This window comes from Moschus berezovskii, chromosome 22 (assembly GCF_049115385.1).
Source record: "Moschus berezovskii isolate FMDL1 chromosome 22, NW_MosBer_1.0, whole genome shotgun sequence".
In the NCBI taxonomy this organism is placed as follows: Eukaryota; Metazoa; Chordata; class Mammalia; order Artiodactyla; family Moschidae; genus Moschus; species Moschus berezovskii.
This window is the reverse complement of record NC_142481.1, coordinates 4,457,055-4,484,491: the sequence shown is the minus strand read 5'-3', so window position 1 is coordinate 4,484,491 and position 27,437 is coordinate 4,457,055. Positions and strand designations below refer to the sequence as shown.

The 27,437-nt window shown below is 44.7% G+C and overlaps 1 protein-coding gene across 1 annotated transcript in view; it reads right to left on the bottom strand.

Moving 5' to 3' along the window:
* Window positions 1–11,547: 11,547 nt before the first annotated feature.
* Window positions 11,548–27,437, bottom strand: part of LOC129546410 (uncharacterized) — a 91,287-nt gene continuing 75,397 nt past the window's right edge. Inside the window, 2 exon segments of the mRNA XM_088830480.1 lie at window positions 11,548–15,339; window positions 15,341–15,851. Coding sequence (XP_088686606.1) covers window positions 13,698–15,339; window positions 15,341–15,851 — 2,153 coding nt within the window. The 3' untranslated portion in view covers window positions 11,548–13,697.

The following is a 27,437-nucleotide window of genomic DNA, read 5'->3' as shown; positions in this document are numbered from 1 at the left end:
TCTGTTGATGATCTGTAGGGGGCAATCAAGACTAATCTGACATGCGAATCACATTCTGTGTTTGGTGCTTCCCTTTGGTGCATTCTCTTTGCAGACCACCCCTGAGAGTTCTCCTTTCTTTCTGCAGTACAGAGAGCAGGTCACAGTACAATTCACGGGAGACAATGGACCCGACCCCTGGGCTAGCTGACACATATTAGGAGGGGTTTTTTGTTTTTGTTTTTCTCCTTTTTTTTTTTTTTTTTAAGTTTTTAATAGTCTAGGGATAAAGATCTTCACTGGGCTTCCCAGGTGGCTAGTGGTAAAGAATCCACTGCCACTGTAGGAGAGGCAAGAGAGGCAATACCTGGGCTGGGAAGATCCCCTGGAGGAGGCCATGGCAACCCACTCCAGTATCCTTGGCTGGGGAATCCCACGGACAGAGGAGCCTGGTGGGCTACAGTCCGTGGGGTTGCGAAGAGTCAGACATGACTGAGCGAACACAAAGATCTCCACTACTAGAAAACGTGAATTATTCCATTGCTGTTTCCATGTAAAAACTTTTTTTTTTTTTTGTGCCAATTAGCACACATCCAATTTCAAGAGGGGAGAACAAATCTCACATCTATGGCAGGTCTTTACCTGAATTAAATCTTTCCAGCGATCGACCCTCTACCCCGAAAAAAAGTTAAGAATGAACAGGTTAATTGGAGGGAGAAAAAAAAATCATCAACAACTCTGATTTAGTTTTTCCAGCTCCATGGGTAGGAGGGTTTTTGAAACGTGGAGGGTGAAGACCCGCATTTAGGAGCCCTGAGCTGCAGCCTCACACTCCGCACGCCTGAGACCTCTCCGGAGCTGAGGATGAGGGCGGGAACTTAGAAACAAAGGATGTTGGGCTGATTGCCTGGGGAGGGGCTCTTTCTAGGGTGGGTGTGGCCCGCCACTGCCTCTGCCTGTTCCCTAGGCGGAGGGGTGGTGGGGAATGGGTGCTTGCTGGGAATCACCTGGGGGGCTTGGGTTCCTGCAAAACTTTGCGCTCAGAATTCTTCCGAAAGATCCATTGCCTTTAGCGAGCTAAGTCCAACTCTTTGCCTCCCCTTGGAATGTAACCCGCCTGGCTCCTCCGCCAGTGGGGACTCTCCAGGGCAGAATACTGGAATGGGTTGTCATGCCCTCCTCCAGGGGGTCTTCCTGACCCAGGAATTGAACTCACATCTCTTGGTGTCCTCTCATTGCCAAGCGGTTCTTTACCACTAGTGCCACTTTGGAAGCCACAGGAATACCCTGAGTTCTTAGGTGTTTTTCAGTACCCTCTGCAGCCTGGGGACACAGGTTTTCACAAAATGATTTGCATTCTGACCACCTGTCATCAAGTCAGGGACCTCCAACTTCAGAGACAGGAGGCTGAAGGTGTAAGGTCAGACCTCAGTGGCCATTTTGGCCTCTTCCCTTCCCCTCTTCACTTCTTCCCACTGGCGGAAAAAAGGCTGACTATTGTTCCCTCATTCCCTCCCCCACTGCTGGAATGTCCTTGAGGTGTTGGTTCCTGGTAGAGATTAACCCTCTCCTAACCTCCTCTCCTCCAACAACACAAGAGAAGACTTTACACATGGACATCACAAGATGGTCAACACCGAAATCAGATTGATTATATTTTTTGCAGCCAAAGATGGAGAAGCTCTATACAGTTAGCAAAAACAAGACCGGAGCTGACTGTGGCTCAGATCATGAACTCCTTATTGCCAAATTCAGACTTAAATTGAAGAAAGTAGAGAAAACCACTAGACCATTCAGATAGGACCTAAATCAAATCCCTTATGATTATACAGTGGAAGTGAGAAATAGATTTAACGGACTAGATCTGATAGAATGCCTGATGAACTCTGGATGGAGGTTCGTGACATTGTACAGGAGACAGGGACCAAGACCATCCCCATGGAAAAGAAATGCAAAAAAGCGAAATGGCTGTCTGAGGAGGCCTTAAAATAGCTGTGAAAAGAAGAGAAGCGAAAACCAAAGGAGAAAAGGAAAGATATAAGCATCTTAATGCAGAGTTCCAAAGAATAGCAAGGAGAGATAAGAAAGCCTTCCTCAGTGATCAATGCAAAGAAATAGAGGAAAACAACAGAATAGGAAAAACAAGAGATCTCTTCAAGAAAATTAGAGATTCCAAGGGAACATTTCATGCAAAGATGGGCTCGATAAAGGACAGAAATGCTATGGACCTAACAGAAGCAGAAGATATTAAGAAGAGGTGGCAAGAATACACAGAAGAACTGTACAAAAAAGATCTTGACGACCAAGATAGTCACGATAACGTGATCACTGACCTAGAGCCAGACATCTTGGAATGTGAAGTCAAGTGGGCCTTAGAAAGCATCACTACTAACAAAGCTAGTGGAGGTGATGGAATTCCAGTTGAGCTATTTCAAATCCTGAACGATGATGCTGTGAAAGTTCTGCAATCAATATGCCAGCATATTTGGAAAACTCAGCAGTGGCCACAGGATTGGAAAAGGTCAGTCTTCATTCCAATCCCAAAGAAAGGGAATCCCAAACAATGCTCAAACTACCGCACAATTGCACTCATCTCACACGCTAGTAAAGTCATGCTCAAAATTCTCCAAGCGAGGCTTCAGCAATATGTGAACTGTGAACTCCCAGATGTTCAAGCAGGTTTTAGAAAAGGCAGAGGCACCAGAGATCAAATTGCCAACATCCGCTGGATCATGGAGAAAGCAAGAGAGTTCCAGAAAACCATCTATTTCTGCTTCATTGACTATGCCAAAGCCTTTGACTGTGTGGATCACAATAAACTGTGGAACATTCTGAAAGAGATGGAAATACCTGTATGCAGGTCAGGAAGCAACAGTCAGAACTGTACATGTAACAACAGACTGGTTCCATTTAGGAAAAGGAGTACGTCAAGGCTGTATATTGTCACCTTGCTTATTTAACTTATATGCAGAGTACATCATGAGGAACGCTGGGCTGGAAGAAGCACAAGCTGGAATCAAGATTGCCAGGAGAAATATCAATAACCTCAGATATGCAGATGACACTACCCTTATGGCAGAAACTGAAGAGGAACTCAAAAGCCTCCTGATGAAAGTGAAACAGGAGAGTGAAAAGGTTGGCTTGAAGATCACCATTCAGAAAACAAAGATCATGGCATCTGGTCCCCTCACTTGATGGGAAATAGATGGGAAAACAGTGGAAACAGTGTCAGACTTTATCTTTTTGGGCTCCAAAATCACTGCAGATGCTGATTGAAGCCATGAAATTAAAAGACGCTTACTCCTTGGAAGGAAAACTATGACCAACCTTGATAGTATATTAAAAAGCAGAGACATTACTTTGCCAACAAAAGTCCGTCTAGTCAAGGCTATGGTTTTTCCCGTGGTCATGTATGTATGTGAGAGTTGGACTGTGAGAAAAGCTGATTGCCAAAGAATTGATGCCTTTGAACTGTGGTGTTGGAGAAGACTCTTGAGAGTCCCTTGTACTTCAAGGAGATCCAACCAGTCCGTTCTAAAGGAGATCAATCCTGGGTATTCATTGGAAGAACTGATGCTAAAGCTGAAACTGCAATAGGTTGGCCACCTCATGCGACGAGTTGACTCACTGGAAAAGACTCTGATGCTGGGAAAGGTTGGGGGCGGGAAAAGAAGGGGACGACAGAGAATGAGATGGCTGGATGGCATCACCGACTCTGTGGACATGAGTTTGAGTGAACTCCGGGAGTTGGTGATGGACAGGGAGGCCTGGCGTGCTGTGATTCATGGGGTCGTGGAGAGTCGGACACGACTGAGCGAGTGAACTGAACTGAACTGAACCTCCCCTCCTAACCTCCAGTCCAGAAACAGCATTCTGCCCAGAGAGCGAGAACTATTCCGCTGTGTCAGCACAACCTTGAGCAGACCAGGCAACCAACCCAGTCTTGCCCCCGGGCTAACTGACCTGTGAGAGACCACCACTCCAAATCTTCCCTAAAGTTATATAAGTTACTCTCTGCCTTTGTTCAGCGTGGACTTCCTGACCTCGCTCTGTTAGGTCTTGGGGTTCCACCCGGGGGTGCGCAGCCATTAAAGCCTGTTCCATTATGTATTTGGCGTTTGGGTTCTTTTGTTTAACATCATTGGGCCGTTTCAACCTTACAGAAGTGTTTCCATTGTTGCAGAAAACAATCACCACACTTGGAGAGTTGGAGAACTCAGGTTTATTATGCCAGCAGGCCCAGAGAACTTCACACTCCAAGCTCTGAGCCCCAAACAAAGGGGTTACAGAGTTTTTATACATGGACAGGCATGATTAAGAGAGTTTGCAGGTTTGCAGGGGCTAGGGCAATTGCAAAGAGCAGGACAAGGGTGAGTGAGATAAGTTCCATTTCCTAGTATTGTGAGTCCCCACTTTTTGAGACCTACATGATCAAGACTTTGCAAAGAGCAAGCTGAGTTACAGAGGCAGAAGGAGCAGGAGGTTATGTAAAAATTTGACAAGTTTTCCTCTTCATCGCCCCCTCTTGATGCTTCTATCACTCACTGTAGAAAGTATCATCTCATGTTTGATAGGACATTCAGAGCTCCCCATCGTTAAGGGGACTATACTGAGCCATTAACATTTGTAACCTTATGGGTTCCATTCGAGAGGTTATGAACTGGGTATCTTTGAGAATACAAGGGCCAAACAAAGGCACCGCAAAGAACATGAAATGAGGACCCGTTAAAGGGAGAAGCCACCATGCCTAGCTCCAGATATTGTTCCAATTACCCCAGAATTTGCAAGTTCCTCTCTGCTTTCAAGATTCTTTATGTTAGGTAGGTAGAATAGGGAAAAGGAGTCCAAAATGGCGGTGGCCAAAAGACAAGGAAGGGAAAAGCCCACGAAAATAGAACAAAGGATGTCACAGGACCGGAGTGAGGACCTCAGGTAAAGCAAACAACACTCCTGGCTGCCCCAATTTGCATAGGGCAGGCCCAGGGGGCAAAAAGCATATAAAAAGAGGAGCCAAACCTAGCTCTCTCTCTCTCTCCCCTGCGCGCTGGGGCGCTCTTCTCTTTGCGTCTTTGGGTCGACGTGCCCTCACGCCTTGAAGATGGATTTTCCTGCTATCTTCTAAATAAAATAGAGCTGTAACACCGAGCTGTAACACTGATTTTTCTAAGAGCTATAACATGGTCCATTCGAGACCTGAGAGCTATAACACGGTCTGTCCAAGACCTGAGAGCTGTGACAGGCTGAGGGGCTTTAATGTCCGTCAGTCCAAATTATTGTTGTGACGAGACAAGAACCGACGAACATACACTCCACTGAGAATTCCCTCTGGTAGCTCAAACGGTAAAGCGTCTGACTACAATGTTGGAGACCTGGGTTCATATTCCTGGGTCGGAAAGATCCCCTGGAGAAGGAAAGGGCAACGACTCCAGTATTCTTGCCTGGAAAATCCCATGCACTTAGGAGCCTGGTAGGCTACAGTCCATGGGGTCGCAAAGAGTCTGACACGACTGAACAACTTCACGTCACTTCACTCTGCTTTTCATGATTCATTCCCTTAGCTATTGGGCCATGTCTCTGACTATTCCTAACTGGTTTACATAAAAGCAGCATTCTCTGTTCAACAAGAGGCAGAATCTCGCCTTTTCATCTTCCAGTAGGTCTCAGTTCAGTTCAGTCGCTCAGTCGTGTCCGACTCTTTGCGACCCCATGAATCACAGCACGCCAGGCCTCCCTGTCCATCACCAACTGCCAGAATTCATTCAAACTCATGTCCACAGAGTCGGTGATGCCATCCAGCCATCTCATTCTCTGTCGTCCCCTTCTCCTCCCGCCCCCAACCTTTCCCAGCATCAGAGTCTTTTCCAGTGAATCAACTCGTCTCATGAGGTGGCCAAAGTATTGCAGTTTCAGCTTTAGCATCAGTCCCTCCAATGAACACCCAGGACTGATCTCCTTTAGAATGGACTGGTTGGATCTCCTTGCGGTACAAGGGACTCTCAAGAGTCTTCTCCAACACCACAGTTCAAAAGCATCGATTCTTCGGCGATCAGCTTTCTTCACAGTCCAACTCTCACATCCATACATGACCACGGGAAAAACCATTGCCTTGACTAGACGGACCTTGGTTGGCAAAGTAATGTCTCTGCTTTTTAATATACTATCACGGTTGGTCATAACTTTCCTTCCAAGGAGCAAGCGTCTTTTAATTTCATGGCTGCAATCAGCATCTGCAGTGATTTTGGAGACAAAAAAATAAAGTCTGACACTGTTTCCACTGTTTTCCCATCTATTTCCCATCAAGTGAGGGGACCAGATGCCATGATCTTTGTTTTCTGAATGGTGAGCTTCAAGCCAACCTTTTCACTCTCCTCTTTTTCATCGAGGCTTTTGAGTTCCTCTTCAGTTTCTGCCATAAGGGTAGTGTCATCTGCATATCTGAGGTTATTGATATTTCTCCCAGCAATCTTGATTCCAGCTTGTGCTTCTTCCAGCCCAGCGTTCCTCATGATGTACTCTGCATATAAGTTAAATAAGCAAGGTGAAAATATACAACCTTGACGTACACCTTTTCCTATTTGGAACCAGTCTGTTGTTCCATGTTCCGTTCTAACTGTTGCTTCCTGACCTGCATACAGGTTTCTCAAGAGGCAGGTCAGGTGGTCTGGGATTCCCATCTCTTTCAGAATGTTCCACACTTTATTGTGATCCACACAGTCAAAGGCTTTGGCATAGTCAATGAAGCAGAAATAGATGTTTTTCTGAAACTCTCTTGCTTTCTCCAGAAGGTGATTAATGAAGCAATACGCCCTATTCCAATACTTACCCCAGCCAAGATTTCCAAAGCAATTGTTCTGTTCTGTTCAGTCGCTCAGTCGTGTCTGACTCTTTGCGACCCCGTGGACTGTAGCCTACCAGGCTTCTCCGTCCATGGGATTCTCCAGGCAAGAATACTGGAGTGGGTTACCATTTCCTTCTCCAGAGCAACTAGTAGGAGTATAAACTGGATGGCTCTTTTTGACCGCGTAACTGCTGTCAGAGGTATAGTGAGAGTCTGTTTGTTAGGGCCAATATTCAACTGGGGAGTGAGGAAAGCTAAGGTGCAGATAGCCATCCATTGATTGGTAGACATAAGAAACTGTCCCACAACGAAAAGGCCTTGATGGGGGCAGCACCATATTGTGTTTGTGGGAAGATGAATGGGCCACTCACCTTTTACAGTTTGATTACATTCGTCCCTGGCTACTTTGCCTACAGGTCCAGTTCCTCCATCATTTGTAAAGCGTTCTGGAGCCTTTTGTGTTAACTCAATTGCCCTTTAGGCTGGCCCTTGTAAGGGTGGATCTGTAAGAGTTCCCATGGCTGTTGCAATATTTAATGGTACTGGTATAGCTAAATACCGTGGAGCTCCTAAGGATGAGCAAAGCCAGCAATCCCTGGCCAGCTGGGGGTTGGTGTCATTTAGAAGGGGATGAGTTGCGTTGAGAACCTGGTACAGATGAAGGCCTAAGGGGGAGTTGACTCTGTAACCTGGTTCATACTGACAACAGGCAAAGCCTGATTTTTAGGGCAAAGTTGGTCCGTGATTTCATTTGTCTGCATTACTGTCCCTGTCCAGTAGGTTTTTCCATTTATTTGGCAGACAGACAGCTGTTCTGGGTTGTAACCTCCACGTGGCATTTGGGGGTAGACGGGGTGCAGGGGCAATGCCATGGTGTTTGGATGCCGCCCAGGGTTTGGCTCTTCTGGTGAGGGAAAGAGAGCGGCACTGGGGGACAAAACTGGGAAACATTTTTGGCACCCTGGGTCCTGGATATACATCACGTGATCAGAAAGGCAGTCAGTGATCGGCCTATGGGATAGGCTATCTATACATTGTTCTAGCTGATGGTTGAGTAAACGATTTTCCAAGGGCTGACTGTAATGTTGACAGGTGCATGATGGATAAGGAACGGCTCCATCTGTTACAGCAAGGGACACCAAAAGGCTCCAAAGCAGCCTGCACATAACAGGTAACTGAGCACTAGCAAAAGGTTTTCTCCGAATCTTTGGGTTGTCACGGCTATAGCAACTGAGCCTTTCGTGAAGGGCGGGGTCAGCTATACTGTGAGCGATTTAGATAGTAGGGAGAATCGATCATAAGAAACATCGAATTAGAATGAAGCTTCCCACTACGGTGAGTTAACAGACAGCTAACCACGGCTTCTGACCCAAATCAAAGTCCTGGACTGTGACTGAAGGTAGTCTTGTAGTGAACAGCACAGCAATAATACCAATCAGGGATAGAGTAAACATCCGTTGATATCTGAATAGCCAGATCCTCAAGCTTCCGCCGTGCATTGACCAGCCAGCTGCCAGAGTGTGGCTGGAGCACGTCTGAAGAATCCTCAAGCTTCTGCCGTGCGTGGACGGCACGTGACTGTCAGCTTCTGGAGCCACTAGAGCAGGGCTCAGCGTCTTTGGTGGGTGAGGGCTGTTGCTTTTGGAACCAGACCTTGACAGGATTTCCAGGGTCCCGAACTCGTTTCCAGGTGCCCTCATCCCAGGAAGCCGCTGCCTTCTTGACTCTGGTGTGGTGGATCCAAGGGATGACGCCTGTAACTTTAACAGCAGCAGGGGTTGCCAGGACAACCGTGTGAAGGCCGGTCCCAACTGGCTGACCTGGTTCTTTTTTCCAATCTTCAACCCGTACCTCATCTCCTCGCTGATTGGGATGAACCCAATTGCCCAAAGGAATGGGTGTCCTTGCTAAGGTTTCTCGGGTGATATGGTGCAAGAACTTTCCCAGGATCTGGAGGTGCCGGGACATCTCCAGGTCAGCTATTATTGGGGGTTTCCCTTGAGTTTTCCTATCACTGGGGGTTTGCTCCCATATAAGATCTCAAAAGGAGAATAGCCTGAGGACTCAGGGTGCATCGGGCTTGGAGTAAGGCTAGGGGGTAACATGTCGACCCAAGATAACTGGTCTCCTGACAGAGTTTAGCTAATTTAGTCCTGAGGGTACAATTCATGCGTTCAACTTTCCCTGAGCTCTGTGGCCTGTAAGCGGTGCGAACCTTCCGTCTGAGGCCCAGTGTCCAGGATAGAGTTTGGATTATCTGAGACACAAAAGCTGGCCTGTTGTCAGACCCTATGGAGAGAGGCAGCGCATATCTCGGGATCATGTCTCTTCACAAGGCATTGGCCACTTTTCCTGCCCGTTCAGTGCACTTGGCATGGCTTTAGCCCATCCTGAGGAGGTGTAGACTACCACAGGGAAATACTTAGAGCCCCTGTAGGGCTTGACTTCAGTGAAGTCCACTTCTAGATCTTCAAAGGGCAGCACCCCTGTGTTGGGTCCTGGTCCTTGGCTGGAGTTGTTCTGCACACAAGTCACACAGCCAACACTGCTCTGCACACACAAGGCTGGGAGCTCAGAAACGAAATAGTAGCTGCCCAGTAAGCTCTCCAGCGCAGTTTTTCCTAAACGAGTTTTCTCATGAGGTTGTTTTACCAGCTGGATTTCTATATTGCTGGAGACAAAGAGTCTTTGACCTGGGAGCTCCAGCAGCCCTCCTTTTATTCTTCCCTCATTTAGCACCCATTGATCGTCTTCCTTGGTATACCTTGGGGATGGAGGCAATTCTGGTGCCAAGGGGACCTTAAAGATTGACTCAGGGCCCACTGTGGGGCACGGTTGGGTCGCCGCCTCCTTGTCTGCCTGGTTGCCAACTGATTCCCGTTGCTGACTGGATCAGTTCCTCGCTGATGGTCTTTACAATGGACGACTGCCACTTGGGAAGGCTTCCAGACTGCTTCTAACAGCTGAGGATTTCTTTTTTGTTTTTAATCTCCTTTCCTCCCGCTGTCAATAGTCCCCTTTCTTTATAAATGGCTCCATGTGCATGTAAAGTGGCAGAGGCATACCTTGAATCAGGTGACTCCTTTCCCTTCGGCGTGCCTTAGTGCCGGGGTGCGTGCCCACAGCTCAGCCCGCAGTGCTGACCACCCTGTGGCAAGGCCTGGGCCTTCACTGTCTCGCCAGTTGTTGCTCTGGCAGAGCCTGCTTTGTGCTGCCCGTCTTGAATGAAACTGCTTCCGTCGGTGCACTGTTCCAGTTCTGGGTTCTGGAGGGGAGTGTCTGTCAGGTGTAGCCTGCTCGAGGAAATCTCATCTCTGAGCTCCTCACAGTTATGATCAGGGTTCCTGCTTCTGTAGGCAAAACCTGGTGGGGCTCAGTGTCCGCACAGTCTCGAGTTGGACCTGTGAGTTTCTGCAAAGCAGTTCTTGACAGTGAGTCATCGTGGAGTTGGTCAGCCACTTGTGTGCCCTGTTCATCAGGGCAGTAACAGCATGCGGAACCTTTACAGTTACATTTTATCCTAGTGTAAGCTTATCGGCTTCTCTGGCCAGAATCACAGTGGCAGCTAATGCCCGGAGGCATGGTGGCCGTCCCATGACCACTGGATCCAGTGGTATGGACAGGTATGCGACTGGGCACTGACATGGCCCAACTGTTTTTGTGAGGACCCCCAGTGCAGTGTGAATTTTTCATGGACATAGAGGATAAAGTCCTGTGTGTCATCGGGCAGGCCTAATGTGGAGCGCAGCTCAAGAGTCTCGTTCACATTCATTTTTCCTCCAGCTGGCCGCTCTCCTGAGGGAGATTTAAGATTCCTGTTAATATTGGCAGGTCGGGACAAACTCCCAAATCGGACCAGCCTCACAGGGAGGGATCAAATCCCCAAGAGGCTGAAACAGCCTTCCAGGCTTATGAGGTCATCACGGAACCCCAGGTTTTGAACCCTGTCCATCTCCGAAGGCCGTGGACTGTGAAACTCACTTTCACTACCTTCAATCAGCAATCATGCATACACAATCACTCAGAGGTTATCGCAGTACCTCCCTTTCCTGAGTTCCCAGGTTTCCCTATCTCATGCTCCCTTCCTGGGAGCTCCAAGGAGGTGATCGGTCTCCTCTTCTGCCCATTGGAGTAAGACATCCTGACTTGGGACTGGTCCCGGGGCATTACCCGATTCTGTGGCCATTCCTGGTGAGTTGTTCTGTCCCTTCAATGAGTCCAGTCAGGGCTCGGCTATCCGGAGAGTTGGAACACCGGTCCGAAAGAGTACCCAGAATACCATCAGGTGTCACGCCTCCTTGCGTGACCAACCCTGCAGCCTCTCCTTGGACTGAAGCTGGGCCTCAGCTCTCACAAATGGACCAGGAACCACGTCCTTAAACCAGGCCTCCCCTTAGAATCCCCTGGAGCACTTTCTACCCACCACACTGATGCTCCCACAGGACTAACACGGAACTCTGTTGGGAGGGCATCAGTGAGGTCATTTCCTGACACTGGTCACGTGATCCTGATGGGAAACCAGATGGAAACCTCTTGCCTAAATATTCTTTCTGAACAATTTCAACAAATACAAATCCTGGTGGTTAGTTCCCCACTCTAAGAACTTATGAATCTTCAGGTCTACAGTGGGGCCATGAATGGAGTCATCAGCAAATTCCATTTTTCTGGTTTCTTCCCCCAAACCAACGTTCAGGAGTCCTGAGCTCATGGCCTCACACTCATCATACCTGAGACTCTCTGTAGGGGAGGATTTAGGGAGGGAATTTCTGAGAAAGGTCAAAGCAAGAATCAGGCAAAGAAAACAGGAGTACTTGCAGTTCAAACGGCTTTTATAAGCTACCCTGGGTGAGGTGCTCTGGGCTCCCTCAGTGTGGATTAACACATTCAAACCAAGAAAAGGATTCTGGTGAGCGTTGTGAGGGTGTTGAAGGTTTGTTGCTGAACCATGAAAGATCCCGGGAATGTTAGACTCTGGTGGAGAATTCGATCCAGGGCCAGAGACAAGGCGTGATTGGTCAGAGCTTTTGTGTAATAAAGATTTATTAAAGTATAAAAGAGATAGAGAAAGCTTTTGAGATAGACATCAGAAGGGGGCAGAAAGAGTGCCCCCTCGCTAGTGTTAGCAAAGCAGTTATTTTCAATTAGTTATTACAGTGAATCAAAAGAATGTCTGGAGGTTGTAAAGATCTCACTAGACACACTCCCATAATTTACATTTTAAGACAACAGGATTAGCCAGAAAGGTTTTTCCAGAGACTGTCCTCAAGGAGGATAATTGGCTACATAATCCTAAGGAGTGTAGTGGGCAAAAAAACATTTGTTCTTTCTTCCTGAGAATTCCAGATCCCTCTCTCCTTGGGAACCCCTGGACTGATCAACCTGCATAGAAATTGACAATCTCAGTGTGACTGAACGGGGGCCTGTGAATAGACCCTGGGGTTCAGCAAGACTGCTGATCTCAAGCAGGGTGGTCTTCTGTGGTCATCGAGTCCAGGGGTTCACAGGACTGGCTGGTGTGAGCTCAAGGACCTGCAAGCCGCCTGCTTCCCAGACAGATGCTGAGGCAGCAACAGCATGGAGCAGTTCACGGAAACTGTCAACAACACTCTGCGTAATCCTTCTGTTAGAATCATCCCAGTGTCCAAGTAGTTACAAAATGGGAGAGGAGATACAACATAGAAATGATGGAATATGTCTGAAGTTATGAGAAGTTTAAATCCAGTGAGTAAACTAATTTCCACCTATGCCATCTCTGTGTGCTACCGAACCGTTCATTGTGGTCTCTTCACTACAACCTTAAATAAGGTCCCCGAGGTTGCTGTTGGTGGTGGGTTAACATTTCATTGATTACAATCAACCGAAACAATAAAAGCCATTCACTTTTATGAATAACCATGTATTAATTTCACACATAGTTGAAATAAAACCCTTTACAATCAACGGTATGATCCATGATTAAATACAGATCAAAAGTACAGAGAACCATATTCATTTTCTGATTAATGATGTGAGATTTGTGACTTTTACGGCTTACCAAACAAAGGCTAGGAAGCACTTAGCAAGCACGGTATATACTAATTCCATGCTTTTTCCAGGAAGGGTTTCTAATATGTTTCGAGGTTATCACTGTCTTTACTTCAACACTGTCAAGTAATAATCATGACTTGTGTTGATATTATAAAGATACATCAATATTGCAGAGAACTCTCATTGTGGTCTTACAAATCAAGGATATTTCTATTGAAACCTTACAACCAACTCCTGTCTTACTTTAATACATGGAAAAATTAAATGATCACTTATATCATGGCAACCTCCAGATATTTCACATCAATGATAAACACCTCCATTTAAATGGTCATTATCCATTTCACATTATGGTATCATTCATCTTCTAATGGAGAATAGATAGAAATCGTTGCAACACAATATAAAAAGGGTAATCTTTAAGAAACCATCAAACACCTACGTCTGCAAACACACTAGAAAGAAAGCATAGTATGGATTATTTGAGTGCTGAATTACATTCACTTCAAAGAATCTCAAATCACGTCATTATTAACAAGCATACATACAATGCTAAGAATTGTAACTTTCTATTATCATCAACCTTCATTTCACGATTCATGCTAATATATCCATTTTTCTATGTGTTTTAACTATGGAGTACTCCCTGCAGTCATTCTCCTTCAGAGAAACTTGTGAACACAAAATTGATGAAGTGCCTTCTACTATGCAATCCCTGATATTTATTTCGATTTAACTTCTGATTAAACACCTTTCTACATATTTGCTACATCATTTCCATTGGTTTCTTGTATAAACTCTTGTGTTTTCTGATGCATGTTAGGGCAAACCTCTTCCATCACTTGTTCCATTACTAGGGTTTCTCTCCAGTGTGTGTTCTCAGATGTTTAGTGAGATTACCACTATGATTAAAGGCTTTGCCACATTCTGTACATTTATGAGGCTTCTCTCCAGTATGAATTCGCTGATGTTGAGTAAGATATGAGCACTGAATAAAGGCTTTGTTACACTCTTTACATTTATAAGGTCTCTCCCCAGAATGAATTCGCTGATGTCGAGTAAGATGTGAGCAACGGATAAAGGCTTTGTCACAGTCTTTACATTTATAAGGTCTCTCTCCAGAATGAATTCGCTGATGTGCAGTAAGACTAGAACCCTTAATGAAGGCTTTGCCATTTTCTGTACATTTATAACACCTATCCCAGGTATGAATTCGGTGATGTTGAGTAAGGGCCGAACTCGTAATAAAGGCTTTGCCACATTCTTTACACTTATAAGGTCTGTCTCCAGTATGAATTTGCTGATGTTCGGAAAGATATGAGCAACGGACAAAGGCTTTACTACATTCTTTACATTTATAAGGCTTCTCTCCAGTATGAATTCGCTGATGTCGAGTAAGATTTGAGCGCTGAATAAAGGTTTTGTTACATTCTTTACATTTATAAGGTCTCTCCCCAGAATGAATTCGCTGATGGGCAGTAAGATGTGAGGAACGGATAAAGGCTTTGTTACAGTCTTTACATCTATAAGGCTTCTCTCCAGTATGGATTCGCTGATGATAGGTTAGCTGCGAGGACCAGATAAAGGCTTTGTTACATTCTTTACATCTATAAGGCTTCTCTCCAGTGTGGATTTGCTGATGATAGATTAGATGTGAGGAACAGATAAAGGCTTTGCTACACTCTGTACATTTGTAAGGTTTCTCTCCAGTATGGATTCGCCGATGTTGAATAAGACTTGAGGTGTAAGTAAAGGCTCTGCCACATTCTGTACATTTATAAGGTTTCTCTCCAGTGTGAATTCTCTGATGTTTAATAAGAAGTGAGCTATGGTTAAACGCTTTGCTACATTCTGCACATTTATAAGGTCTCTCTCCAGCATGAATCTGCTGATGTTGAGTGAGAAGTGAGCTATGGTTAAATGCTCTGCTACATTCTGTACATTTGAAAGTTCTCCGTCCTGTATCAATTATGTTATGTCTACTTAGTTTGCATGACTTACTAAACACTTTCCCACATGTCTTACACCTGTTTTCTTTCTGTGGATTCTGAACAATGTCCTGTTGAATAAGTTCTGAAGACTGATTAGAAACCTTACCATATTCACTACAAGTCCTCTCTTCAGTACAAGTCCGCTTATCTAGAGAAAAACCTGACATTTGAGCAAAAGTATTTCTACGTTTATTACTTGGAGAATCCTTGTTTGAAGATTCAGGTCCCTGATGTTTCATAAGGTTTGAGTCTCCTTCAACCACATACCCAGTTTTATTGCCTGAATACCTTCTCAGTCCACCATAAATACTCTTGTAATTATTGGAGCTGGAGCTCTTACTTAAGGTCTGACTCATTTTATTAGACATGGAAAGTTGTTGTCTATTAACCATATCACAATATGTACTGAACAATGATGGTTGGAGTGTGTCTCTTCCATTATCATCAACATTATACATGTTGGAATGGAGAGAAAATATCTGTTGGGGGAAAGAAAATGACCCCGTTCATGGATCTCTCACGTTGATTAGATTGTGAGTTTTCCCACTCATTGTTAAATTGTAGGTGTTCAGACATGTTTGAATGTATGTTTAGTCGAAGCCTACATTCAGAATTGCCTGAATGAGTATTTGCAGTAGAGACTAGATTATCTTCCAGATTTTCCACGTTTCCCTTTAGAGAACATGTACATTTCATAAAAGGATGGAAATCTTTTCTTAAACACTTGCACTTCTCGACAGATGTTGAAAACTGAAGTTGGTGTTTCTCCCAATTTGACTCAGGTTGCTCATTTCTTTTTGCAGTAATGTTAGCATTATGTGTAACTGTCTCCATTTCTCTATGTCCATATAAACATCCTCTCTGTCTTTCATACACCCTCATATATTCCCAGTCTTTCGTTAAATTTAAGTTTCTGAGGTGAAATGTTTGATATATTTCTAGGCTTGCTTTTGGGAATACATCTTCTAATGCTGGATTCTTCAGCATCAAATCCTGGGTGTCTTGTGGAGACATAGCTGAAAGATAAGAAATAAGAAGTAATATTCCGTGCTATTCTCAGTGAATACATTTAAAGATTTAGAGAAAATTGATGACCATAGCTAGTTTAAAAATAAATAGAGACAGAAGGATCCGATGCCAGAGGCTTAGGCAGATGTGGAGATCACGTCTCTCTCCACAAATGAATGAGAAATGGAACAATTCTCACGGAGCCCAGCTGAACACTAGCAGAGGCCCTTGGAAATCTGAAAGGACAAGAAAAATTCCTACTGAGCCATGTCGGACAAAAGAAAGAAGAAGGAAAAGGAAGAGGAGAGGAAGTGGGTTGGGGCCTGCAACACTGTGGGGAGATGCAAGAGAGAAGAGGTCTCCATATGTGGGGAAGACACTCACTACGGGAGCTCAGTTTGGACAGAAGGAGAACCTCATTCTCTGTGGGAAGAGAACACGGCAACCAGCCTGTGGCAGCAGGACAGAGTGAGACCTGCACACAGGTTACTGACCCCAGCCTTGTCCGCCCAGCCAACCTGAGAGGGTGTCCACCCCTGCAGACAAGGGCTGGGTGCTGGAATGTGGGGTCTGGAGAGCAGACCGATGCAGGGGACTGCAGCTGGCTATAAGGAAACATCCTGAAGGGATGCGCGTGAGGGAGGAGCTCTGCAAACGGGATGCTTGTGGTGGAAGCCTGAACCACCATAGAGCAGAGTGCCATTGATGAGTGATGCCCAAACAAGAAGCCTACTGCATCCCTTGTCCCTTTTGCCGGCCCCTGCCAGCCAAGGACTATGAAGAACTCCAATCGCGTAGGTCTTTTGAGCCCCCAGCCACGGCCTCCATCGACCTCCTCCACAGTCAGCAGACTCCTGTGCTCTGGGGCAGTCCCAGGAGCAGACACCTGTGAGGTGGCCACATCCACAGATGGAGCTGAAAGCACAGCTGAACCCCAGGGATAAAGAAGAAAAGCTGAAACCTCTCCTTTCAGCAACACAAGCCATGGTGTTACACCCACGACCGGCTTTGTAACCTCAGCCCCTACAGAGAATTTGAATCAACAACCAGGGCTCTCTCAGTCATGGAAGGTGTAGCTTTAGTAGCTGCAGACTCTGTGGGCTCCTACACAAGGGGGCTGGGCCAGGACAGAGCCTGAGCTGCCGAGAAGCACCACAGCGGGACCAGCTCCACGCGAATGAAACCCAGGTCCTGACTTCTCTGAATCTATGTGGTGACCTTGGGAAAATATCTGAGAGACACCAGGGCCATGTGCCAACATGCCCATGGTTGAGGTGGGCCAAGATCAATGCCAGCAGTGCATAACATGAGAGCCTGCAGAAGGCATGAGAGCGGGCACCAGGGCACACCCTGAGGTGAACGTCCCCAGAGGAGTAACACTCTGACTTCTCTCCCACTGGGTGTGCTCCAATCCCAGAGTCTGGCACCACAGATCAGAATCACAGCGAAGAATCAGATGCGGGGGCTCTACTCCCCCACACAGGGAGCAGGCACCACCACAGACAGGGCAGTAACAACCACAGAACAATGCGGAAACAGCCTGAATATCCAGGCAGGCTCTGGTCAAGACAACAGCAATCAAGGCACAGATCAAGACGATAAAAGCACAACCCTCTGGACCAACCTCACCCACCAAGGTGCAGACACCAGAAGGACGGCTAAGTGGCTTCCTGTAACCTTCAAAACAGAGACCACAAACAGAACGCTGGACAAAATGAGATGGCAAAGAAATAGGTTATAGGGGAAGAAGCACGATTAAAAACCTCCAAGGACCACTGAATTAAGAGGAGACAGGCAATCTAATGATTACTTCTTGCTTTTAGTCATCTTAAGTGGAGACACCAAACCTTTTCACAAATCCTAGGTGCCTGTTGCTGCTGTTAAGTCACTTCAGTCGTGTCCGACTCTGTGTGACCCCATAGACGGAAGCCCACCAGGCTCCCCCGTCCCTGGGATTCTCCAGGCAAGAACACTGGAGTGGTTTGCCACTTCCTTCTCCAATGTGTGAAAGTGAAAAGTGAAAGTGAAGTCGCTCAGTCGTTTCTGACCCATAGCGACCCCACGGACTGCAGCCTACCAGGCTCCTCCGTCCATGGGATTTTCTAGGCAGGAGTACTGGAGTGGCTTGCCATTGCCTTCTCCGTCCTAGGTGCCTAGCAATTCTTAAATCCACTTCTTGCCACATATGTTTCTGAGAATGGTCTATTAGATCTTTCATCTAAAAATCATAAATGATAGTGACAGAGAACTAATCAGAAACAGGGGACACATAAGACAGTGTCCGAGGAAGCTGAATACAAAGAAGATAAACCTAATAAATACTAGTTTTAAGAAATTAAATAAGAAGAGAGATTTTTAAAACTATGTTGGAAGAGGGAATTCTACTCCTTGCTCTGTGGAGACCTAAATGGGAATGAAATCAATAGAATGGTAAAGACTAGAGACCTCTTTAAGAAAAAAAGAGGTACCGGGAATATTTCATGCAAAGATGGAACAATGAAGGACAGAAACGGGATGGACCTAAAAGAAGCAGAAGATATTAAGAGAAGTTGGCAAGAATACATGGAAAAACTATACAAAAAAGATCTCAATGACTGAGATAACCACGATGGTGTGATCACTCACCTAGTAACAGACATCCTGGCGTCCAAAGTCAAGGCATGACGAGCAACAAAGTTAGTGCAGGTGATGGAACTCCAGCTGAGCTATTTCAAGTCCTAAAACATGATGATGCTAAAGTTCTGCACTCATAAGCCAGGATATTTAGAAAACTTAGCCGTGGCCTCAGGACGGGAAAAGGTCAGTTTTCATTCTAATCACAAAGAAAGGCAATGCCAAAGAACGCTCAAACTACTACACAACTTCCCTCATTTCAAACAATAGAAAAGGCTCAAAATTCTCCACACAAGTCTTTAACAGTACGTAAACCGAGAGCTTCTAGATGTTCAAGCTGGATTTAGAAACGGCAGAGGAACCAGCGATCAAATTGCCAACATCCCTTGGATCATATAAAAAGCAAGAGAGTTCTGGGAAAACAACCACATCTACTTTATTGACTATACCATAGTCTTTGATTGTGTGGATCATAAGAAACTGTGGAAAACTCTTAAAGAGATGGGAACACCAGACTACCTTATCTGCCTCCTGAGAAATCTGATGAAAGAATTGATGCTTTTCAACTGTGGTGTTGGAGAAGACTTGAGTGAGCTTCTCTGGCTGGCAATACTCTGTTTTCTGTCACACGGATGTGACAGGAGGGCAATGGGTCCCTAGGGATCATGACCCTAGGGTAAATTCAAACAAACTCGTTCAGAAGTTAAGAAGCTTATCAGGTCCAAAGAAACAGCATTTCAGGAAAGAGAGACGAAGTTAAGAAGCTTATCAGGTCCAAAGAAACAGCATTTCAGGAAAGAGAGACAGAAAGAAACAAAAGGACTATGCCTCTTACCTCGGAATGAGTCATTTCTGACTCCCTGCTTTCCGCTTCCTCTGGCCTTCCTTCTCAGGTAAGATCAGTCATGGGAAGTGACCCCTGAGTGTTCAAAATAGGCTGTTCAAGACTTAGAAAAATACACCGAGGTCCCGGATCTCAACAGGTACAAAACACAATCCTCTACGGCCACTGATACAGCAGGGATTTTGGAACACAGAATCAAACGAGGTGCTGTTAGTTTTACTCTTCTTCAGAACTCGCGGCCTTGCCTGTGAAAACCACACGTTCTAGGCTGACCCTCCCCTTCAAACCTTAGGTGAGACCCTGACCAAACTGCATACAGAATAGAGCCTCCTTCACCTCTTCGTGCATCAGGGACCTAGGGGTTGTGCAATGCAGGAGTTGAAGCAGCGGCCTCTACAAGTTAGAAGGTAGAAGTGCCCGAGAAGGACGTGGCTCTAGAACGATACTAACAGCAAGCGGACGTGGGCCCCAGGGACCCGGCAGGAAGCGAACGGACTGCAGAACTCACGGCGATGCGAGGACACACTGGGGACGCCAAAATGGGGACGGTAGTTTGATCGTCCACAGAGACCCCCGAAATCCACGTGTGAAGGACAACAGGCTGAGGGACTAAGAAATCCGGGTTTTAAACAGACAAACTCACCAGAACGCTTTTTGTCACGCATTTCAACTCAATTCCGCGTCTGCGCACGCGCGGGCGGAAGATCCGACACAGAGGAAGGTGAGTGCGCTCCGCCGCAGCCAACGAGAGGCGACGTAAGCGGAGAGGGTGGGGCGAGGCCGGAAGCGCCGGGAGGTAGGGGCGGGGCCAGTGGGGGCGGAGCCTTGCTCCTCTCACCCGGGCCCCTGTCAGGGTTGTGTCGGCCCTTCTGTCCAGCTGTGCTCCCTTTCTCTGCCTTTTGATGCCTTTGAATCTCTTTAATTTCCTCTGGAAGAGAGCTACTTCCCCTGTTCTAACTGTTCTCAGCAGCCTGTTTCACACAGATGAAGGCAAAAGAGACGAATTTTGAGAGCTGCCGCTATGGGAAGCCGAGATGTTTTCAGCAAGTTGAAAATCGGGGAAAATTCAAAAGCCCTTTGTGTGAGTTGTGAAGGTGGGTGTCTCCTCAGTGACGAAAAGTAGAATGTAATCACTCAGATGCTCCGTTGGGAGGAAGCCTCAGTAATTGTAACCAGAGACCTACTTAACAACAGGGCAGCTGGCCTTTCCCTTCGGAAGTGTTTCCAGAAAGGAAGAGGGAGACCGGAATCCACATTGCCGTTTATAAGGTAACCCCAGAAATGACATACCGTTACTCCTGTCAGAATATGTTGATACACAGATTGCCTCTGTTAATCGTTGCTGCTGCTGAAGCAACCAATTGCCCTGCTTCTTGCAGGACTGAACAAGTTTCCAAGAAGCAGGACTTTCTGTGCTAAAACTGGACACGAAGCTAGGCAAATGGTGGCGTGGATCACATCGACTGCTCTTCACTTAGCTTCCCAAACACCCTCCCCACTGTTGGCTTTCTTTCCTAACCTCCTCCTCTTCACCCAGTCCTTGAAAGGATAATCTGGAGAAGATTTAACACAAGACAGGAAAAACAGAGGCCCACAGACAATTGTATCCCAGGAGAGTACACCTTTCTCTTTAAATGTGAGATTAGCAACTTCCCTGGTAATCCAGTGGTTAAGATGCTGTGCTTCCACTGCAGGTTATGTCGGTTCAATCCCTGGTCGGGGAGCTAAGATCTCAGAGTTGAGGATTTAATCATTTCTTACACAAAAAGCATTAATTACAATATAAAGGAAAATGTATGTCAAGATATTAAATCCCTTATTAAAGAGAATGTGTTTGGGAGCTTCCCCGGCAGTCCAATGGTTAAGACCCCACCTTCCGATGCAGAATTGGGGTTCCTTCCCTAGCCGGGGAACTAAGATCCCACATGTTTTGGGGTGTGAACAAAATGAAAAGAAAATATGTTTCTTAAGTATCTGTGAGTGGGAACATATTCTAAGTAGAGGATATTGATGATGATTTTCATGATAAAATTATCAGTAGGTCAATTCTTATGGTTCCCTGCTGGAAACTCTGGTTCTGAATATGACATTGGTCACTAAGAACTAGGAGAATCTTTCTCTAGGGAGTTGGAACTAAGGTATACCGAAGTCCCCTCTTTGGTTGAGTCCAGGGATACCCTCAGGATGAGCGGTGTCAGCGAGAAAAGGAAGAAAACAAAGTGAGTCGAGTCTTGGTTGAGTGTTGAATCAAGACTATTTCATTTTTGTACATCAGTGTTTATATACCCTAAACTAGTACAGTGCTAAAGGGGAGAGTGAGCAAAGTCAGCTTAACATTGTGTCAGTTTGCCCTTTACAAAACCAGAATGCTTTCTGCATACTTCTCTGTTTACTAGAGTCTTTTTTATAGTAGACATTAATACATTATCTTCTGGCCTTGAGGCCTATTAACATCTCATGACCTTTTCTTACAAGCTAGGTGAATGCAAAGCTGTTTTTTGTAAGCTATTCTTATTTTTCCACTTGTCTTGTGCTAAACAGAAAACAGAAAAGTTATAATTTCATAAGGTAAAAGTTAAACAGGTTACAGCACATTAGAAATTTAACACAATGGTCAGTTCTTTTTAGTTACTGCACACAGACTCTGCGGCTCCGGTGAGGCAGACTCTGCCTCGCATTCCTGATTAAAAGCCTCGGTTGTCTTATGGTTTCTACACTAGGGCTAAACTCTTATTATTCTAACTATAGTAACAATAATTTCTACATCAAGAGCAAAAACACAGCTAGCAAACGTGGATTCAGTAACAACTTCTGGAATAATATTTTTTATATTCTCTAATAGGGCTTCTTCACCCCCTGAAGGGCTCTATCTAGTAGGGCTTCTGTGTGATCAGGTTCTTTATGCTATTTATGATGAAGGTGTTGTGAGCAGTCATGTGCATTAGTGCCAAGGGCATAAACAAGTTGATTTTGTTTGGAAAGAGGTCGGGGAAGGCCTTCTGCCTGAGTCACAGAAATTAAGGAGCAGTCAGAAAGATAAGCATCAGAAAGACAGATATCATCTTTAAGGTGAGCGCCGGGCAGCTTTTTGAAATCCCTGAAGTCCTGATCTGCCTTGCTTGTCAGGTCTTGTCCTCATGACCTTGTCATGGGTGGGATCTCGCGTGCTGGCTCCCGGCAAATGTGTACCTGCTATTGCAGACTACAGCGAAAATTATGCGGGGATTTCTATCAGACATTGAACCCTAACTGTAAACAGGAGGTACTTGCCTCAAGATACTTTTTGAGAAGTTCTATGACATTTCAGACAATGAGGTATGAAAGTTTCACCTTTGTAAAATGACAGATGGAGAAATTCTTGACAGTCCCTCTCAGGTGCTTTGGCTCCATTTCTCTACTCATACTCTAAATGGAGGTACAGTTCAGTAGTCTCAAGAATAGAAAATAACTCGTCTTTTGTAGAAAAACTTCTCAGGGATACAAACTATATAAGCAGACACATGAAATTCCCTTTCTTTGTTAGGCCTCAGTATTTCCTACTGCTTCCTTGTGAGTCCCTGTCTGTCTCCAGGGACCAAAGGGAATAGAACCTTCCAGAAGGATTTCAAGAGTCCCTTTGGAGATGATCGGTACAAAGTTTTCATTGGTGCTTTATCATTAGCAGCTGAGCATTAAAGCTTTTCACAATTAATCTCAGTTCCCCAAGCCTGTCTCACATCGCAGATACAGGTGTGAAGATAATTGCAGTTCTGAGGGGACGTGACGTACAGAAACACAAACCCATGTCTGGAGGTCTGGCTGCCTCCCTCCCTATCACAGGAGCAGCTTGCCGTGACCAACACCTGAACCCAGTATCCGGGCTATGTGAGGATATCAAGTGAGTATTTTCTGTTTCAGCCTGAGGGCAAGAATCTGCAAGAAACAGGTGCTTCGGGGAGTCTGGGTTGGTGACCATACAGGAAAAAGGGTCAAAGTAATCCAGTGCCAAAGCAACACTGGAAGGAGGAATAATTCAAAAATTAAATGAAGCTATTAAAGAGAGATTAGGTGCTACCAGATGTCAGCTCCCAATGCCTCCTAATGTATCTTAGTGTACTTCTTTTTGAAAAATATGTATTTGGCTGTACCGGATCTTACTTGTGGCCTATGGGACCTAGTTCCCTTACCAGGGATCAAACCTAGGCACCTCCCCCTAATCCCGACCCCCACACCCCGCACCCCTGCCCTCACTGCAGCTAGCCTTGAGAGCAACGTGTCTTAGTCACTGGACCACCAAGGAAATCACAGTGTAAGTTTTGTGCCAGTGAGTGTTATTGTAGAATCCAAGCGATATGAAACCTGATGTTTAATGTAACTAATGACTGGAATTGCAGAGATATATGGGAAATTAGGGAGTACCTTACAGAAAGCATACATTTTTAGGGTTACTATATGTGTGATTCATGGGGTTGCAAAGAGTCGGACACGACTGAGCGATTGAACTGAAATGAACTGATATGGGTGCCAACAGCACCTCCATGATTAATAAAAATTAATCTATAGGAATGACCTTTTCTAGAAACAGTATATGCAGTTGACAATTGTGTGCTTAGTCCATCAGTCGTGTCTGACTCTTTGCAACGTCATGGACTGTAGCCAGCCAGGCTCATCTATCATGGAAGTCTCCAGGCAAGAATAGTGGAGTGGGTAGCCATTTCCTTCACCAGGGGATCTTTCCGACCAAGGGATCGAACCCTGGTCTCCTGCATTATAGGCAGGTTCTCTACCATTTGAGCTACCAGGAAGCCTTAGAAATACCTTCCCTAACTCTGGAGTTTATAAAGTGCTTAACAAAGACATTGTTTCCTACTGACAACATCCATAGTTGGCTGATTTGGGTCAGACCATTTTCCAAAAGCAACTTCAGAAATGGGTTTCAGATGGTAGCTATCAGGCATAAAACCAGAATGTGTCGTATTCTCTGATTTGAAAATATTCTCAAAATTTATAGACAAATTGTGGAATTTCATTTGACAAAATAAAAGTCACGTTTTAAATATGTCCTTTTCTTTAAACGTGATATATTAATGTTTCAGAAATCTTGACTTCCACTTAATACTTTTAATGTCACATTAATTAACAGATCAGTTTATGATTTGGAATTAGTCGTGTTTATTTTGTATGTCACATCAGTTTATCACACATTGATATTTCTAAGTATCATTGTTTAGGTTATAGTCTTCCATGACTGGTAGATGTTTATTCAATTCCTATCAAAAACCAATATTTCTGTCACCAAGCAAGTAAAGAGCTTAGAGTGCATTTGAAAAACAAAATTTGTCAAAAATTTTTTAAAAATATTTTAAATTTTTATTTTTTAATTGAAGGATTATTGATTTACAGATTTTTATTCTGTCAAACCTCAACATGAATCAGCCATAGGCATACGTGTATGTCCTCCATCTTGAACATTCCTCCCATCTCCCTCCCCCATTGCACCCCTGTAAGTTGATAAAGAGCCCCTATTTGAGTTTTGTGAGACATTCATCAAATTCCCACTGGATACCTATTTTACACGTGGTAATGTAAGTTTCCATGTTACTCTCTCCATACATCTCACCCTCCACTCCCCTCTCCCCATGTCCGTAAGCCTATTCTCTATATCTGTTTCTCCATTACTACCCTGCAAATAAATTCTTTCGTACGATCTTTCTAGATTCCGTATATATGTGTTAGTATATGGTATTTATATGTCTCTTTCTGACATACTTCACTCTGTATAAGTTATATAGTTTTTAATGTATATAAAAATCATATATACTTATACATATATAATTTATGTTTATATAATTATATAGCTTTTAAGAAAAATAAAATTTTTCATAGAAATATGAAAGTGGCTCAGTCATGTCTGACACTTTGCAACCCCATGGATGATACAGTCCATGGACTTCTCCAGGCCAGAATACTGGAGTGGGCAGCCTTTCCCTTCTCCAAGGGATCTTCCCAAGCCAGGAATCAAACTGGGGTCTCCTGCATTGCAGGAGGATTCTGTATCAACTAAGCAACCACGGAAGCCCTGCCATAGAGCAGACCTCTAAACTAGACTAGAATCGGGGCGTCCCTGGTGGCTCAGACAATAAAGAATCTACCTGAGATGCAGGAGACCCACATTCAATCCCTGGGTCAGGAAGATCCGCTGGAGTAGAAATGGCAAGCCACTCCAGTATTCTTCTCTGGAGAATTCCATGGACAGAGGAACATGGCAGGCTACAGTCCATGGGGTCACAAAGAGTTGGACATGACTGGACATGACTGGACATGACTGAACATGACTAGATGGCTAATACTTTCTACTTCTCTCAGTATATCTACATTTTATTAGATGCATAAAATTTATCCGTACTCCCTGTTGACTTAATAGTAACTATTTAAGATAAACAGAAACTTGTTACTCAAATAATATGTTTAGAAATGCCATCAAACTTAAAATTAAATGACAAGGCATGGAAACATATATGTATACATATATCTTTTATTTTAAGACATAACTACTTTTGTAAAATACATTAACATCATTGTGATTAAATACAATTATTTTATAGATCAAGTTCAAAATAAAGGACAGAATGGTATGGACCTAACACAAGCAGAAGATATTAAGACGAGATGGCAAGAAACACAGAACTGTACAAAAAAGATCTTCACGACTAAGATAATCATGATGGTGTGATCACTCACCTAGAGCCAGACATCCAGGAGTGCAACGTCAAGTGAGCCTTCGGAAGCATTACTTACAAACAAAGCTAGTGGGGGTTTTGGAATTCTAGCTGAGCTATTTCAAATCCTAAAAGATGATGCTGTCAAAATGCTGCACTCAATGTGCCAGCAAATTAGGAGAACTCAGCCCTGGCCACAGGACTGGAAAAGGTCAGTTTTGATTCACATCTCAAAGAAAGGCAATGCCAAAGAATGGTCAAACTGAAGCACAGTTGTTGAACTCATCTCACATGTTAGCAAAGTAGTGCTCAAAATTCTCCAAGCCAGGTTTCAACAGTATGTGAACCAAGAACTTCCAGATGTTCACGCTGGATTTAGAAAAGGCAAAGGAACCAGAGATCACATTGCCAACATCCCTTGGATCATAGAAAAAGAAAGACAGTTCCAGAAAAACATCTATTTCTGCTTCATTGACTCTGTTACAGTGTTTGTGTGGATCACAAAAAACTGGAAAATTCTTAAAGAGATGGGAAAGCCAGACCACCTTAGCTGTCTCCTGAAAAATCAGTATGCAGGTCAAGAAACAACAGTTAGAGCTGGAACAACAGACTGGTTCCACATTTCGAACGGAGCACATCAAGGCTGTATGTTCTCACATGGCTTATTTAACTTAAATGCAGAGTACATCATGCGAAATTCGTGGCTGGATGAAGCACAAACTGGAATCAAGATTGCTGGGAGAAATATCAATAAACTCAGATATGCAGAAGACACCACCCTTAGGGCAGAAAGTGAAGAGGAACTAAAGAGTCTCTTGATGAAAGTGAAAGAGGAGAGTGAAAAAGCTGGCTTCAAACTCAACCTTCAATAAATGAAGATCATGAAACCCAGTCCCATCACTTCATGGGAAATAGCTGGAGAAACAATGGAAACAGTGACAGACTTTATTTTCTTGGGCTCCAAAATCACTATAGATATTGATGGCAGTCATGAAAATAAAAGGTGCTTGTTCCTTGGAAGAAAAGCAATACGCAATCTAGAGAGGATATTAAAAATCGGAGTCATTACTTCACTAACAAAGGTCTGTATAGTCAGAGGTATGGTTTTTCCAGTAGTCATGTATGGATGTGAGAGTTAGACCATGAAGAAAACTGAGCGCTGAAGAACTGATGCTTTTCAACTGTGGTGTTGGAGAAGACTCTCAAGAGTCCCTTGGACAGCAAGGAGATCATAACAGTGAATCCTAAAGGAAATCAGTCCTGAATATTCATTGGAAAGACTGATACTGAAGGTCCAAAACTTTTGGTCACCTGATGTGAAAAACTGACTTATTGGAAAAGACCCTGATGCTGGGAAAGATTGGAGGGAGAAGGGGACGACAGAGGATGAGATGGTTGGATGGCATCACTGACTCAAAGGACTCGAGTTTGAGCAAACT